The following is a 17,539-nucleotide window of genomic DNA, read 5'->3' as shown; positions in this document are numbered from 1 at the left end:
CAGGACACTTATGAGATTGAACAGGGTGCTATTAATAATTACTTCAGGACTAGCATAAATAGGACTGTCCCAAGGAAGCCCAAGGGGATGGTCTCCCTGTTCAGTATCAAGTATGACAAGATAAACTGTCTAACAGCCATGGAGACACTGGAGAATAACTATCAATTTTAGGAATGACCTTTCTTTTCATGAATACTCTATTGTCCACATTTTTACATGATTAATATTAAAGTTAAACAAAGACCAATAAACCATATAACATATGTATTCACTAAATTATATTAATTCTTTGTTTTATATTCAATATATGGTATAGTGAAAGCCTTAAGAAAAATAGGAAGTAAAGGGAAAATACTTTGTTAGGACATTTCATACCTTGGAGGACTGACCTACGATCATCAGTTTCCTGCAAATGGTGTAAATATAAATGGTGCCTAGGTGGAAAAAAAAATAATGTTAACTTATTTTATACTCAAATAATGGAAATTGTATATTATAACTTCTGTGGTTTAATAAGTCTGTAGTCCCCAAAAGAAACAATCTCATGAGAAAGTCTAAAACTGTAGAGTTAATAATCATCATAATTTTCCTTGTCACTTGTAGACAAAAATCATGAAAATAACTAATATGGCCATACTTAAAATATCTCAACACAGGAATCTTTTAGTCTCATTTTTGAAGGCAATTCAGATTTTGAAATATACTAAACAAAAAATAGTAGCATAAATAATGTAGACTGTGCTTTTATTAATTCATATGAAATGTTACTGTTTCCCCTGGTTTCCTTATGATTGAAAAACTAAAGATTTATCACCAAATAAAATTAGAATGCATATTTAATCAACATGGCACAATACTCAACAAGGGAACTCATAATAATTTAAAAGTCATATAACAGTTTACATTATATTCATTTGCAGTCTCACAGACATTTATCCCATTCTAAAGATATGTCTTATAAACAGGGTAATGAAAAATATCATTTCATTAAAGTATGATTTTATATCAGACCACCAAGAGAGAAGGCTGGTGCAGGGTTGGAAGGAGTGGGGGACATCACCATACATTCTTCTGTACATCAAAGCCAAAGATGCTATAAACATGCCCAAAAGATGGCAACATGTTTAAAAAGGCATGCAGTTATGACAAGTAGTCTAAATATTTTCCCAAAAAAATGATCTAAAATTCATAACCATCAACATTCAACCATTAGGAATCCTATGTTCATGTTTAAATTTAAAAAACTTCTGAGAAAACAGCATCTGCTCCAAAACATATTCCTTGATTAAAATATACCTGTAAGTAGAACAAACATTATTTAATCAAATCAGCAGCAAATATGCTGAATATAATCTAAAATACTTATAATATCTTAAACATCATAGAAAATGCAATTGGTCCTTAACATTCCAGGACTCAGAAACAAAATGTGGCTGTGCCCATGATAGGTATTTATTTATTTTACCTAAGGCCCCCCTAGGAAAGAAACTACATGGCTACTAACAGCTCAAGCCCAAAATGATTATCTCAATGTGGTTTTATTGACCAATGATTTTAATTTTTCTAAGGGAAGAGCTCTCCAGACTCCATGCCCACAACCCAACCAGCCCAGCCCAAGGTCAGCCATTCTATTTTTAATCTTTAAAAATAAAACTGCATTAATTGTTTTTCTTTCTAGGAGGGGAAAAAAAGTCATCATGTAAGGCTAGGCACAGGAAACATATGCCTCCCCTCAAAACATGTGATTCAGGTGTAAGCCAGGAGCCTGAATAAACACGAGAAACTAGGGAACTTAAGGAGCTTGCCCTCCAAGAATGACAAGGGCCCTCTGTATCCCCAGCCTCATGGCTGCTAACTATAACTGAGTCCTTCTTTAATAATTCAGGATCTTGGCCTTGCTCGCAAATTCTCTCTTCAGAAGCCAAAGGAGTAAGTGGTATAGGATAGAAAAGAGACCAAACTTTATGATCTCGGGGTATCTCTGGAAGTTGGTTTTGTTTTGTTCTGTTTTATTTTGCACCAAATCCCTAAAATGAGTTATTGCCTGATCCTGTGACTCCTTTTCACCAAAAATGATCACCATGATGAGTCTAAATTAGTTGGATTCAGGTTAGTTGAAAAGTAAAATATTATCCAATATTCGTACCCTTCCTCAAATTTCACAAACAATCAGGATTGATTAAATATCTTAAGAAATCAAGGCTATGTATATATAATAGTTGATTAGAAGTAAATGGAGTAACTTGTCTCAGTAAAAAGGTTATCAAAATGTGTCTGACCTTTTCAGTTAAACATATTTTTGACTACTTGAATTCTAAATTGTCAAAACTTTAAGGTCTATGCACTTGTTAATCCCCAAGTTGGAATAGCCTTTCCCCAAATATCAAGTAATTTACTCCCCAAATTCCTTCAGGCCTTCAACTATTACCTGGGGAGACCTCCCCTGACCATGCTATTTAAAATTGTAGCCCAGCCCCCAGTCACCTCTATCTTACCTTTATTTTTCTCTATAGTACGATCACCATCTAACACTATTTAGTTTTGATTTATCATTTCCCTGCAGTAGAAGCAAGCATAGGAATGGAGCTTTCATCTGTTGTCCCCTCCTTGTCCCCAGCACATAGGACAATGCCTGGTTTATGGGAGGTACTCAGTAAATTTCAGATGAATACATTAAGACAGGGACAGTAGTGAGTACAAATAAAAGCAGTATGTCTATCTCCCAAAACCCAGCAATCACACTCATGGGCATAGATCCCAAAAGATTCTTCACATGGGTCTATAAAAGGACAAGTGCAAGGTATTCATTCAGAATTATTTGTGGTAGGGCAAACCAGGTGCCCATCCCGAGGGGTGTATGAATACCTGGAATACAATTCAACAGGGAGAATTCACAAATTAGATTTACATGTAGGAATCTGGATAGATTCTAGAACCATACTGGGCAAAACTGAGGAAACAGAATAGTCTAGGCCACAATACTACATGTGTAAATAAAAATCACACTAAGGAAAGAATTTAGAAGATACAGAAATCATTTAATCTTCTAGTAAAAGGCCTTCAGGGATTTGTTTACTTGTGTCTGATCTGATCTTAAAAGGACTAAAGATAGGGATTCATGCTGCCTACCTCTCCAGCAGGCCAATGATAGGGCTTCTCACCACCTTTTGAGCGCTGGATCGCTGTTCCTGCTCCTTGGTCCCTGCCAAGATCTGAGTAATTTGGGTAGAGAGATGGCAGAGGCAAACAAGAGAACCATTGATCCTCTTGAGGATGATTAGGCACAAAAACTTAATAATCACTGGGCCAAAAAAAATCTGATCCAAGTTGGCCTCATCTCTGGGAGCAAATGTGAAGTTTAATTTCAATCAAAATGTCAAAACATGATTTGGAATGGGTGAGGAAGGAAGAGGCTATGAGATATACTTTCAGTTGCCATGGGATGAGGGAAAATCCAATATATTTTCTTCCGAGTTATTTTGCCCTGGTCTTACACACATCAAACACACTGTCACTGTTATTTTTCATTCAATAATACATTATCCAACAACACACACACACACACACACACACACACACACAATTCAGAGAACAATATATAGTAAGTGACCCAATGTAACTTTAGAGAAAAACAAATGTTAATTTTTTATAGCTAAGATTCACTTCTTTACACACAAATTTGTGGAGGGTCTCAGAGCTCCTCACTAATAAACAATTAGGGGGAGAAGTTGCTTCACAGAAAGCCAAAGCTACTAGCCAAGGTCTGTGAGCAGAAGACCAATAAAGGATGATGGTTACAATCACTCAAACCTGCTGTAACCACTTGATGTCTCCTCTACTTAGATCATACACTTGCCTGTTTATTAACTGTGGTCCCTGCTTTTGATATACACAAAACTGATTATCCCCTCAGTCTCTGCCGCTTCCTTCAGTGGGAAACCTAAAATCATGTATTAAAAGTCCCTATTTATGAGGGTAGACTAAATGTAATACAAATGATTTTAAAAACCTACCACCATCATCATATCATGAAATGCATGTTTTAAATCACAAGGCAATAAGTTACTATCAAACCTGGCATTTAAATAGCTTTCTGAGAGAATCAATGGAAAATAAAACAGATTGGCACATACCATTGAAGATAATCCAACAAAGGTGCTCTTGTGGCAGAGCTACCTCCATGATGAGCCTTAAGGAGAACAAGATAGACAGACACTGGCTCACAGATTCTTTATTCTGCAGGTTGACATCAGCATCACAGAGCAGCTGGTAATTGCAAATATTTTTGGCACTCAAAGCATGAAACTGAAATATATGGAAAAATATAAATAAGAATATGAATAAGGTTCACACAACCCAGGAAAGCATTTCTCAAAATATAAAAAAAAACTAATACAGAAACAATTAGGCTTAATTAGTTTAATATATTAGTATAGAAATATAAATTCCTTTTAAACCTCCATTTACTTAAGCTTTCCTTAGTCAAATCAAAAGGGGAAAAAGCACAAAATATTTATTATCAAGAATATGGAATTAGGGCCGGCGCTATAACTCAGTGATAGAGCGCTCGCCTCACACAGGTGAGCCACTGAATTCCATCCTCAGTATCACATAAAATAAATGAATAAATATATTGTGTCCATCTACAACTAAAAAAATTTTTTTAAAAATAGAATCAAATCAATTTCTGTAAACTCACCCAATGTCATTATAACCTATCAATGCAGACATGATTGTCACCATTCACACGATCCATCCAGCAAATGTTGATTGTGCGCTTGTTTGCCACACTCTGCTACAAGAGGGACTCAAGAGGAGAAAGAAGAGCCCCTGCTCTCGGCAGAGGAAAAGTGTTTCAGGCACACGCAACATTAGGGATGCTTAAAGAAACTACTATGATCACTGAATTCAATGTCTTTTGTGAGTTTTGATAAAAAGATTTACGAAAAGAGATGAGACTATGGGGGTGGTGAGTTCTAAGTCATTCCAAAGAATTTGGACTTTAGCCCAAGGGCAAAGTCAAAAGCAGTGAAATAAAGTGATTCCATTTATCCTTTAGAAATTAATTCTGACAAGTGTGAAAATGAATTGCAGAGAGAGGGAGTGAGAGCTACATATACAGGGAGGCTAGGAGAGACTTTTGCTTTCAGTTCTCCTCCCAAAGGGGTGCTACCCTACATTGCCCAGTACTCTCATCTGTATGCCCTACTGTACAGCCAAACGGAACAATTCAGTGGTTCCCCAACACACCTTGAGAACTTGTTATTAGTCAGCCACACCCTGTTTTTAAGGTTTTAAATAGTCATCAAATTTGGAATAACATAGATTTGGAATCAGACTTGATCAAACACCAAACTTGCCCATTGCTTTGAGTGGGTTTGGCTGGCTTCTTAATCCCTGATAAACTTTCTAAATTTCTAATAAGTTTCTTCATCTGCAAAAAAAATTTTAAAAAATGCCCAATAGTTCTACCTTTTAGTATTGTAATGAGACTGCAAGATGGTAATTGACACATGCATTTACAATACCTAGCACACCGTAATTGCTCAACTGGTGGATTAATAATAGCAGTTAACATAATAATATTGGTATAATAAAAATAAAGCATACAACTATATATCAAAAGATCTACATTTGAGTTCAAGAGCCACTTTTTTATACTAACTATGTGATAGGCTTTATTTTTCTCTTCTGTAAAATAGGGTAATAACAATATCTAACTCATAAAGTTATTGTAAGGATCAAGTATGTTTCCCAAGACACTTTGTTAACTAAAAGTACTCTACAAATAGAGTTATAAAAACAATAAGTGTCTGCTAGATGAATGAATGATTATACTGACACAATCTCTAAGGTATCATTAACAAAGTTTAATGAGTTCACTTTCTTATCCAGCCTGGAAAGCATTTATTAAGCACCTTATAGCACATGGCCAAATGCCATACTAAACGAAATGAAATTAGAGGCTGCCAACTAAACTAATAATTACAAAATTAATCATAAAATGTGAATATTTTAGCTGTTTCTTTCATCTTACTGTAAGTGCAGCAGATTTATCTCCAAAGCCTTTTGGAAAAAAGACAGTTTTGAATTGTCTCGCATCTGCTTTATCCTCATCAAAACTGGTACAAAACTGCTGAAGATATCTTCCATAGCACTGCCAAAGAGCCAGTTTGTATTCCTAAAGCAAAAAAGAGGACTTGATTAAAGTTCAAAAATATCATTTTAAGATTAACATTCATATTATTCTTAAGAGTATAAATGTTAATTATCACTATCACTACTTTTACTACCATCGCCATCGCCCAAGCACTGCACTGTGCCATTTGTATGTTATTATCTCATTTAATTCTGCTAACAAGCCAACTGTGACATGGGACCATCAAGACCACAGAGATGAGAATACTTACTTTGTGTATGGTAAAATCTGCATACACAAATCCAGTATCGAAATCCAGTGTCACCAGACAGTAGTAACCCACACACACTGAGAAGGAGATAAGAAGCCTTAACATCCTAGTAAAGCTGGAGAGAGGGAGGGGTGAACGCTGCATCAGCACAGACATGCTTCCTTTCTGTCACCCATGGAGCAGAAATGTCCTGGGAGTTCCTAGCAGAGAAGGTGAGCAGTGCTCTAAGGACGGATCTGTTATGGTCCTTCCTCAGTTTCGTCGCCTGCTTCTGTGCCTTGGGAAAAGCAACTGCCCTGGATGTGAACTGCCTGTCCATCTACCTAACCCCTTGGGAGGCATCCATGGCCAAACACTGCTCTGTTTATATTCCTGTTAATTTGGTTGTTATTTGCTCCCTAATTCTGAATCTTTCCCATTCTAACTTTATTCAGATAGTAAATTCAAATACATTTATTTTAAGAGTATTCCACAAGATGATCTTTATTAAAATTAAAATAATCTATACAATTCAAGTTCATTTTCAGGATTATAAAGACCTTCAGTGGCCAACTCTCCCATCAGTGAAAAGTAGATAAAACATTTTCTTTGTTCCTTTTATTTAACAATGCCTTCTCTTCTCTAGGCCTTTCTGTCAGAGACATTGAATCCTTAGCTTCTTTCAACCCTAACCAACTTGCTTTATCAACTTCTGACATGCATCTTCCTCATCTCTCCACAAATACCCTCTCCACCTTCCTTTACACCCCTTAAACAACCCCAACTATGCCACATATCACAGCTTCTGAGAAGTTCAGCTGTGAAGATGGAGGTGGACTCCTTTCTAATTCTTATCAAAACTGTTATTTCACTTCACATGAATATAGTTTACAAATAGAATCTTATCTAGATGGGTTTGTTGTTGTTTGCTTGTTTTATAGTTTTCCAAACCCTGTATTTGCAAGTTTCTAAGACCATGGTCCATTAACATGGGACTAAGATTATCTCTGATTTAGGCAGAGGAAAACAGATATTAGTTCTTTATTATGAAAGTTCTTCCACATCTTATCCTGTGTTTGGTGAATTTGCCTCCCAGACCAAAAGGATTGAAGTTATGAAAATATAAATGGAGGAAGAAAGTTAAGTTGACAAACCGAAGATTGAGAAAACTGAACTGTCCATATTGGGCCCCTTCTAGATAAAATAACTCTTAGTCTAACTCTTCATATAATTTAGAATAATCTGGACCTATGCCAGAGCTTAAGGAGAAAATTCATATTATGATTAACTAAGAACCCAGCCATAGCATGGTCCTATCAAATCAAGTCCACAGGTCCACAGCATTCCAAGATCCAGGCATTCATATGAAACTAAAAATAGGGCACAAACTCAGTTTGGAATAAAATACTGAGCAGAAAATAGGGCATATATGGAATGACAGCTATAATCACATACAGCAAAACATCCAAATGCTCAGTCATTTAAACAGGACACTGGGCAACATAACAGCAAGGCCAGTAGCTATGAAGGCTGTCCCCTGGGCAAGGCCAGTATGTGGAAAAACAACAGGAAGTGGTGTCTGGGCTCCTTTGTATAAGGTGGAACATGATGACTCAGCACTTCCTGTTGTGCACCTACCACACCCTCTGTTAGATCGGCTAAGCTCCTTCCCATCCCCAGCCAGGCTCCTGTCCTTTCAGGAACCTCTTGTCCCTGGAGAATTTTAACTACACAATTAAAAAGCAAACACATTTTTGTTGTTGTTGTTGTTGTTGTTCTGAGCCTCACTAAAATCTTCATGTATTCACATATTTGTTTCCCTAAGGAAAAAAAATCATGTATAATAGGAATGGTATTATATCGAGTAATAATTAGCCAAATAAGTTTCATCTGGGCTCTTTTTCCTCCAGTGGCACTTACTTTCATTTGACAAAGGCTATCTCCAACCTTCAGAAGCTTTTCATTGTAATAGTCATCTGGCAGCCGGGGGGCGTATTTGGTCCAGATATTAAACAAAGAGGTGGCACTGTAAAAATCATAAAATAAAACAACATCTTCAAAGTCAGCTGGAAACCTCAATTAATTAGTAAGCAATTCCTAAAACTTGCCTTGTGCTAAGTGTTTCCAATGTGTCTGTTAATAATAAATATATGGTTAAAATTATTGCTTTCTATGTGCCAGACATTGATCGAAGCTCTTTGTATGCATTTTTTTATACACTTTATTTTAGAGCACTTTTAGGTTTACAGCAAAATTGAAAATACAGATTTCCCACATACCTTCTGCCCCCACATATGCACAGCATCGCCCTCCATCAACATCCACCACCAGACTGGTACCATTTGTTACAAATGATGAGCCAATATTGACACATCATTATCACCCCAAATCCACCGTTTATGTATTCAACATTATCATAGAAAGCAGTTTTACCACCCTAAAAATCCAGCGCTCCCCCTATCTATCCCTCCCTTCCCCTTTATTTCTACTGTCTCCATAGTTTTCCCTTTTCCTGAATGTCATCCATATGTAGCTTTTTCAGAGTGACTTCTTTCATTTTGTGATGTGCATCTAAGTTTCCTCCATGTCTTTTCATGGCTTGATAACTCATTTCTTTTTAGCACTAATATTTGTTATTTTTTTTGTTTTATTTTTGCACTCACTTTCTAAAGGATAGCTTGGTTGTTATGAGTTTTGGCAATTATGAATAATATTGTTAAAAACATCCATGTGCAGGTTTTTATATGGACATAGTTTCCAAATCCTTTGGGTAAATACCAAGTGGCATAATTTCTAGACCACAGGGTAAGAGTACCTATAACCCTATATGAAACTGCCAAATTGTCTCTCACAGTGTTGCCTGTTTTTCATTCCCACCAGCAACCAATGCGTTGCTCCACATCTCCACATTGTTGCCAGCATCTGATGTTGTCAGTGTTCTGGATTTTAGTTTTTCTAATAGGTATGTAGGATATCTCATTATTATTTTAATTTGTACTTCTCTGATTGATAAGACATAGACAATCTATTTGTATGTTTATTTGCCATGTGCATATCTTTTTTTGGTGAGGTGTCTGTTAGGGTCTTTGATCCACTTTTAAAAACAGGTTGGTTTTATTTTTCTTCTTGTTGAGTTTTAAGAAGCTGTTGTATATTGTGGATGATAGTCTTGTATCAGATATGTCTTTTGTAAATATATTCTCCAGTTTATGAAATATCTTTTTATTCATTTGTTTGTTTGTTTGTATTGGGGGTTGAACCCAGGGGCAATCCACCACTGAGCCACATTCCCAGCCCTTTTTTGTATTTAGAAACAAGGTCTCACCAAGTTGCTAAGGCTGGCTTTGAACTCACAATCCTCCTGCCTCAGCTTCTTGAGCCACTGTGATTACAGGCATGTGCCACTGTGCCGGCTCTTTTTATTCTCTTTACAGTGTCTTTCATAGAACAGAAATTTTTAATTTTAATGAAGTCTAAATTGTGAATTCTTTCTTTCATGGACTGTGCTTTTGGTGAAACCCAAGGTCATGTAGATTTTCTTCTGTTATCTTCTAGGAATTTTATAGTCTTGAATCTTACATTAAGTCATATGATCCATTTTGATTTAATTTTGTGAAGGCTATAAGGTCTGTGTCTAGATTCATTTTTTAGCATGTGGTTGTCTAATTTTTCTGGCAACGTTTATTACAAAGACTATTTTTCTTCTCCATTGTATTGTTTTAACCCCTTTGTCAAAGATCAGCTGACTATTTATTTCTGGGCTTATGTATTCTGTCCCATTTTTCATTTGTCTATTCTTTCACCAATATCACACTTGATTACCATAGCTGTATATAAATCCTGAGATGGTGTGGTATCAGTCCTCCAATTTGTTCTTCTCTTTCAATATTGTCTTGGCTATTCTTTTGCCTACATGCTTTCCCCCCCACAATTCATCTTCACAACCCCAAGATGAGAAATAAACCTAAGAGAGGAAATAATAATAACCCTGAGGACAAGGACCTCAATGACATGTTCATCTGCTCAGCCACAGTATAGTAAATGACTAGTACATGTTGAAAGAATGACTAATTAGGGAAATTTTTCTTGTTCTCATTTTATTCTCTTCTACAAAGAGCTAAGGGCTCCAATATCCAGTCAATCCATTTCAGGTTATGCATCCTTCCACCAAATGAAACCAAAACAAAGCATACAGTATTCTTGAAATGGTTTCCAGTCAGAGTTAAAAGGATAGCAGATCATTGTTTATTTTATTAATTCATTTAGCTAGCATTTATTCCTTCCCTCTCTCTTGGAATTTATAAATGTCTCTAGGAACAATCCAAATTTCCTTTAACATATCATAAATTTCCAGAAAACTGAATGTTGTGGGCTGAATGTTTATGTCCTCCCAACCCAAATTCATACCCTAATCCCCAGTGTGGTTATATTTGGAGAAGGGCCAATTAAGGTTAAATGAGGTCATGGGAGTAGAACCCTACACTAATGGGATTAATGCCCTTATAGGAAGAGAAACCATTTTGCAATGCATGTACTTGATTCTGTTCCTCACCATGTATTCTAACAAGACTTTCAGCATCAAGCAATTCTTGGTCAAGAAACAAAAGCAAAATCATCCCCCAATGAATTCTGATAAAAACTGGTAATAAAATCAGGTACAACTCCAAGAAGAGACGTCGGTGAGGAACCAAGCTGTCTATAAAAAATTACACATGAAATGGCTCACACATTTATGCTATATCAAGATCATGATCATCTTATCAGATCAAGCTGAAAATGTCACCACATCTGGACAGTTGGGCATATTTAACTGGAATCTGGCCTTTCTTCAGCTATGAAGGTGCTGTAATACTGGTTTCAGTATCTAAAGGAAGTGGGTAGGGGAATCTAGACTCTCTCCAAGCTGTCTCAGAGGAAAGGCCATGTGATGGCAAAGTAGCCTTCCACAAGCCAAGAAAAAAGCCCTTACCAGAAATCTGGGACTTCTTGCCTCCAGAACTATAAGAAAATAAATTTCCCTTGCTTAGGCCAAGCGGTCTATGGTATTTTTGTTATGGTCGCCTGATCTAACTAATATAGACAGGACTCTAAACTTAGGGACTAAAGAACAATCTGATAGTCATGATGTCCATGCTGGGATATTAATGAAACAATCTCTACAGAAACCTGTCAATTCATTCATTTGGGTAATTAAATGATACTAATTGGGTCATTGAGTGAAGAACACAAAGCACTCCTGCCTTTATAAACTGCTTAATAATATTTTGGGGTAGAAAAATATATGTGTGTACCAGTAATAAATGATCATGCCAAATAAATAATGTGACAGATATAAAACATAGAAGTTTTAAAAGGGAAAGATATTTTGTTTGTTCATTTTTAACCTTTTGTACTTGGATTTGCTGCTTCATGAAATGCCTCAGGCTTAGAATAAATATAATGAATTCAAATATATAACCAGTCAAATATATAACCAGCTAGAATTCTTAAATTATGTGGATGAAATAGTTAATGCTTCCAAACCTTCCAGATGAGAAGTTTTGTTCTGATGATGACTAGGTTTGTTACTCATAAAAGAAAAAAGCAGCTTTATCAAATCAATCAAGGTTATATAATAGGAAAAAGATTTTTTTAGTGACTCTTTAAGTTCAGGCTGAGGCTACTCTTTAATAATGGCTTACATAATGATTAAACAAAATATAAAATACACTGTAGAATATATATCATTTAAAAAGACAATATATTAAAGACTTTTCATTGCTGATTGGTTATAGCTGTTACTGGGTATTTAGATTGTTCTAAAATTGAAAACTGCAACTGTATAAACAGAATACCTAAATTTTATCTCCTTATAACAAAAATATATATTTTAAATGTTCACACAAATATTTAATGACATCGCTGTTATAATCAGAATTTATATTTTAATGCTTACAAACATTCTTATAAGAAACAAGTTTTGATTTTAAAAATAGTTGTCCAGGGCACAGGCGGGACCCGGGTTCGATTCTCAGCACTACATAAAAATAAAAGCATTGTGTTGTATCCATCTACAAAAAAAAAAAAAAAAAAAAAAAAAAAAGATTCATTCTCTCTCTCTCTCTCTCTCTCTCTCTATCTATCTATCTATCTCTATCTCTATCTCTCTCTCTCTCCTTTGAAAAAAAAAATAGTTGTCTGTAAAATACATTATCAAAGCAACTCCTACCTCTTGGGCTCTGTGCTACCATTCTTGCTCCATTTGGACATGATCACCAAAACAATATTTTAAAACATAATTATGTAAGGTTAGTCTCTTACTGAAAACTTCCTAATGATTTCCCACTGCATTTGGAATAAATGCAAACTCTTTAAAGTGGTGTCTAAAACATCCCAAAGCCCTATCTATTCTTGTAATCTCAGTTTATACCATTGTACCTGAATTCACTATGTTTCTGCAAAATGGGCTTCTCTGTATTCCTTAGGGTACCTGGCTCTTTCCTGCCAAGGATTTTCCTTTATGCTTGTTCCATTTATCTTTCTGTCTGATCAACTCTCAGGCACCCTTCTAATCTCACCTTAATGTCACCTCTCTTACCATTCATTTGAATGCAAGTTGCCACCATATTCTCTTCAACTCTCCACTCAGATATCTGTCATCTATTTTGATCATCTTACTGAAAATTGCAACCTCCTGTCTCCAAGTCCATAACCTCTCCTCTTCTTTTTCTCGTCAGAGGTCACCAATTTCTAGATTACCTTAAAGAGTACCTATTTGGTATATTTAATGTCTATTTTGGAGTCTAAGCTCCAGGAGGGCACAGATTTTTGTCTGGTTCACTGCTGCATCCCCGGAGCCTTGTCCAATGCCTGGCACATATAAATGCCTGATAGTTCTTTCATAGTTCTTGTGTGCTGACTTAATGACTCATTGAAAGTATCTCCCTCTCCAGTCTATCAACTCTTTGAACAAGATTCCTATATCTGTTTTGTTCACTGGGTAATCAGTGACTAGTGCAGTGCCTGGAACATAAAGGGCAAGCAATAAAAAATTGTTGCATTAATAAAATCACTAAACTATATGAGAAGCTGGTCTGGGCCAGTCCTTAATATTTGCCATTTTATTATACTATGTTTAAAGATGGGACGGTGTCCTTACAAATTGACCCAGGACTGTTTTCCTATCCATAATGTTCAGAATTACTAAAAATACTAGGATAATAACCCTTGAATTCTTGCAATAGCAAATATTTATTGAATGTTCACTATGACCCAACTCCCAGGTAGGTCCTGGTGGTAAAATGATGAAAAGCAGATCCACTATCCCAAGTCACCAGGGAACTTACATTCTGGGAGGGGAATACACAAAAAAACAAATAGATTTAAAGATATATATGTGTATTGAGTATGTAGTGTGCCCTTCTTGGTCAATTCTGGGTTCTCATCTTCCTTGGCCCACCAGCAGGATTTGCCACAGTGATCATTGAAAACTTTCTCTCCCTTGCTAGAAGTATGCCATACACATTCTGGTTTTCCTCCTACCTCCTAGGCCACTCACTGCTGGCTTCTTTACAATCCTACTTGTCAGTGTAGGAATATCCCGGGGCTCAGTGTTTCACTCTCCTCTTCTGCATGTAGATTGCCTCCCTTAGCTATTCCATCAGGTGTTTACAATTGAATATCAATAATAAGTTGATAAATCCCAAATGTGTATCTCCTCTGACTTCCAAATTCAAAAGTCCATCTACCTAATAATAGCTCTGCCTGAATGTTGAGTTACATCTCAATGTATCTAAACTTAAATTCCTTCATCTACCTCCCTTCTACCTGAAACCTGCACCTTCCACAATCACAATCCCACCCCACTTCCTTCACACTTGTGATTCTCTTTGTGTGGACTACTCTTTGCATAGAAATCTTCATCAACTGCTCCCACATGTCCTCATTTTTCTAAAAAGTCACTTTTACTGACTTTCCCTAACCATGGGCCAAGTCATCCCATTTTAAGTTGCAATACTTATCCAATATCCTCCATCCCCATTCCCTGCTCTGTTTTTCTCTCTAGCATTTATCTCCTAATAAAATGCATTTACAATAGTTCTCCTTATCCTCAGGGAATACATCCAAAGACACCCGTGTGTGCATGAAACCACACATAGTACGAAGTTCTATATTTGTGATAGTTTTTTCTTATACATACATAGCCATGATGGTTTTACTTATAAATTAGGCACAGTAATCTCTAGTAAGAGATTAAAATAAGCTTGGTGAGGTGGTGCACACCTGTAATCCCAGTACCCCAGGAGGCTGAGGTAGGAGGATCACGAGTTCAAAGCCAGCTTCAGCAAAAGTGAAGTGCTAGGCAACTCAGTGAGACCCTTTTTCTAAAATAAAAATAAAAAATAGGTCCGGGGATGTGGCTCAGTGGTCAAGTGCCCCTGAGTTCAATCTCCAGTACCAAAAAAAGAGAGAGATAGATGAAAATAATAACTAATAATAAAACAATTACAATATACTATATCAAAGTTATATGACTGTGCTTGCTCTCTCTCAAAATGTCTTATTGTAGTATAGATATTAATAACCTCAGCATACAATTATTTTCTTTCCTCATTGAGAACTTTTACCTTCTCACTTAAAGAAAGCACTTTATGGCTCTCTTTGGCATATCTGAATTGCCAGCATTTCGACTTTGGGACCATTATTAAGTAAAATAAGGGTTACTTGAATGCAAGTACTTTGATACCACAGCAGTTGATCTGATAATCTAGACTGCTACTAACTAATGGGCAGGTGGTTGCTACAGTATGGATATTACTGAATAAATGGATGAATCACATCCCAGTTGGTACAGAGCAGATGGTGTGATATTTCATCACAGTATTCCTGAAGATGTGCATTTAAAATGTATACATTGTTTATTTCTAGAATTTTCCATTTAATATTTTCAGGTAATGGTTGATGACTGAAACTACAAAGCAAAACCATATATAAGGGAGACTAATGTACTTCCACATTTTTTAGTGGATAGCTGTACTCACAAAAATATGTGCTCCATGAGGTAAGGGATTTTTGTATCATGTTAACTTGATGTTTTCCAAGTTTCTAGAAAGGCACCTGATAGGTGTTCAATAAATAGTTAATTAGATGCATAAATGAATAATAAACATATTCTTTGTATTAAATAAATAAACTTTATATTAATTAAATAAACTATTTCTTTATATTAAATGCATGAACAAAAAAATGCAAGTTAAACCATTCACTATTCTGGTAGTTGCTACTTGTCTACATCTGTGACTGTTCTCTTTGCAATGTATTTGGCCAAGAAAGATGGTAACATAAACAGGAAAGAATCTTAAAAACAGGTAGTTTTCAGTTCACAGAAATAACACGGTGATAGAATCCAAGAAAAAAAAAAAGGCAAACAGATGTTCAGATGAGTCACAAAGTCTACGAAAAAAAAGTCTCTGTGATTCTAATAGTAACATAAAAAGGGAATAAAAATGCATGTGATCCCAGGATGACTGACTTCGTGCTTCATGATATTAAGAACTTCTTCGAGAACCTAAGCCACCTCGAAGTTATTCCTTTATCTTTGTATACAAAATTGTTCACCCACTAAATCAAAAGTTGTGACACCCCTGAGTCCAAGGAAAAAAGTATTAGCCTAGAGGAGCCATCAAGGGACACTCAGAAACAGAACAAATGGTGAGTTAGGAAACATTTCCGTGTTGATTTTTATTTTGACCTGAGCAGGAAGCCAACATACAAGTAACCAAGATTTAAGGTTGTCATAGCGACGAATCTCCACTTCTCCAACTTTGTTTCTCTCTCCTGGACCCTCTGGTCGGGCCCGGCGTCCACCTCGCTGACCGGGCTCTAGGGGCCACCACCTGCCTTCAAGGGCATCACCTCCTCCCCAGCGCCCGGCCTCCGCTTACCAACGCCGATGGAATTCGTGCTTCTCTTCCGCCGTCGTCGCTAAAACCTGCTTTTTCTTCATAAAGCCTAACAACTCCCGAATTTCCTTCTCGAAAGAGGCGAGGAGCGGGTTTTTAGCGTCCAACGGCCCATAAAACGCGGCGATGGGCAACGGGTCCTCGGGATTGGCTAATTGAGGCTGCGGGCTCGGGGAGCTCGCCTTCGACTCCCGAGGCGACTCTGAAATTGCAGTCGAAGTCAGGGGTGTGGTCGATGGCAGTTCTTGGGGCGACGTGGATGTGGCAGACGTGCCCGACAGAGGGCTAGAGCTGGTGCCCTGCGCCGCCATATTGACGCGACCCCGGCCGGCCTGCGGTGTGTACACACACGGTTGCCTGGCGACGGTCTCGAGGCCACCAAGCATCCCGCGCGCATTCCGGGAAACACAGCGGCCCCTGGAGGGCAGAGGAATAAAGAACTGGATCCAGAAAGGAATGATGCTCTGAAGGTTAGGTGTCCTGTTGCCCATTGGCACCGCTGTATGAGCTGAGAATAGAAAGAAACTTTGGAACAGAGAGCCAGCGAATATTACAGCTGAATTTTTACCATCACGAATCCAGACTGTACTTCTTTTTTCATTTTAACCACTTAATAACAATAGTGGGTGATGGTGAAGCTGCTCATAATGATGATATGACATACATTAGTATGTCAGACGTTGTTGTTATAAGCATATGAAACACAAACAATATCACATTTCATTTAACCATCATGATAACTTTGACATTAAGATTCTGTTAATACCACCATTCCACAGTTTAGGAAATCAAAGATTAGGAAGGTTAAATTATTTGACCAAGGTCAGAGGAAAACCATAGCGTCAGAGACCAGGTCCTAATCTTGTGACTCCAAAGCCTATGCACAGAATGAATGAACATTGATGACTCCCCAAAATGAAGCTTATTAATATAATTGAAATGATGAAACCATCTGACAAGCAATTTAAGAATCAAGAACCTGTAATTGATCCATTCTCTTCCCTTTACATGTAAAACTGTGGAAATGATGATTTGCCTCTAATAATAATTTATTATCATTTCACCCTTATCCTAATTATCACTATATTGTAAATTAATATATACATTATACAACTTAACTATTTAACAAATTTATACTAATGATCTGAAGTGATAACTCTCAAAATACTTTTGCATTGTATGACGTGATCTTAGGAAACTTTCACTTTT

The 17,539-nt window shown here is 36.8% G+C and overlaps 1 protein-coding gene across 1 annotated transcript in view; it reads right to left on the bottom strand.

The window, feature by feature from the left end:
• The window catches only part of CFAP54 (cilia and flagella associated protein 54), a gene marked incomplete at its 3' end in the record, with an annotated part of 282,789 nt that extends 266,052 nt beyond the window's left edge, over positions 1 to 16,737 (bottom strand). The window contains exons 1-5 of the mRNA XM_081309497.1: positions 16,313 to 16,737; positions 8,310 to 8,415; positions 6,038 to 6,181; positions 4,134 to 4,305; positions 376 to 434 (exon numbers count right to left, since the gene is read on the bottom strand). Of these exons, the coding sequence (XP_081165623.1) occupies positions 376 to 434; positions 4,134 to 4,305; positions 6,038 to 6,181; positions 8,310 to 8,415; positions 16,313 to 16,716 (885 nt within the window). The 5' untranslated portion in view covers positions 16,717 to 16,737. The remainder of the gene's footprint in view (positions 1 to 375; positions 435 to 4,133; positions 4,306 to 6,037; positions 6,182 to 8,309; positions 8,416 to 16,312) is intronic.
• Positions 16,738 to 17,539: the final 802 nt, after the last annotated feature.

The sequence above is a fragment of the Spermophilus citellus genome, assembly GCF_964194105.1.
Source record: "Spermophilus citellus genome assembly, chromosome: 10".
NCBI lineage: Eukaryota > Metazoa > Chordata > Mammalia > Rodentia > Sciuridae > Spermophilus > Spermophilus citellus.
Note: the sequence above shows the minus strand (reverse complement) of the source record. Positions and strands in the feature narration are given on the sequence as shown.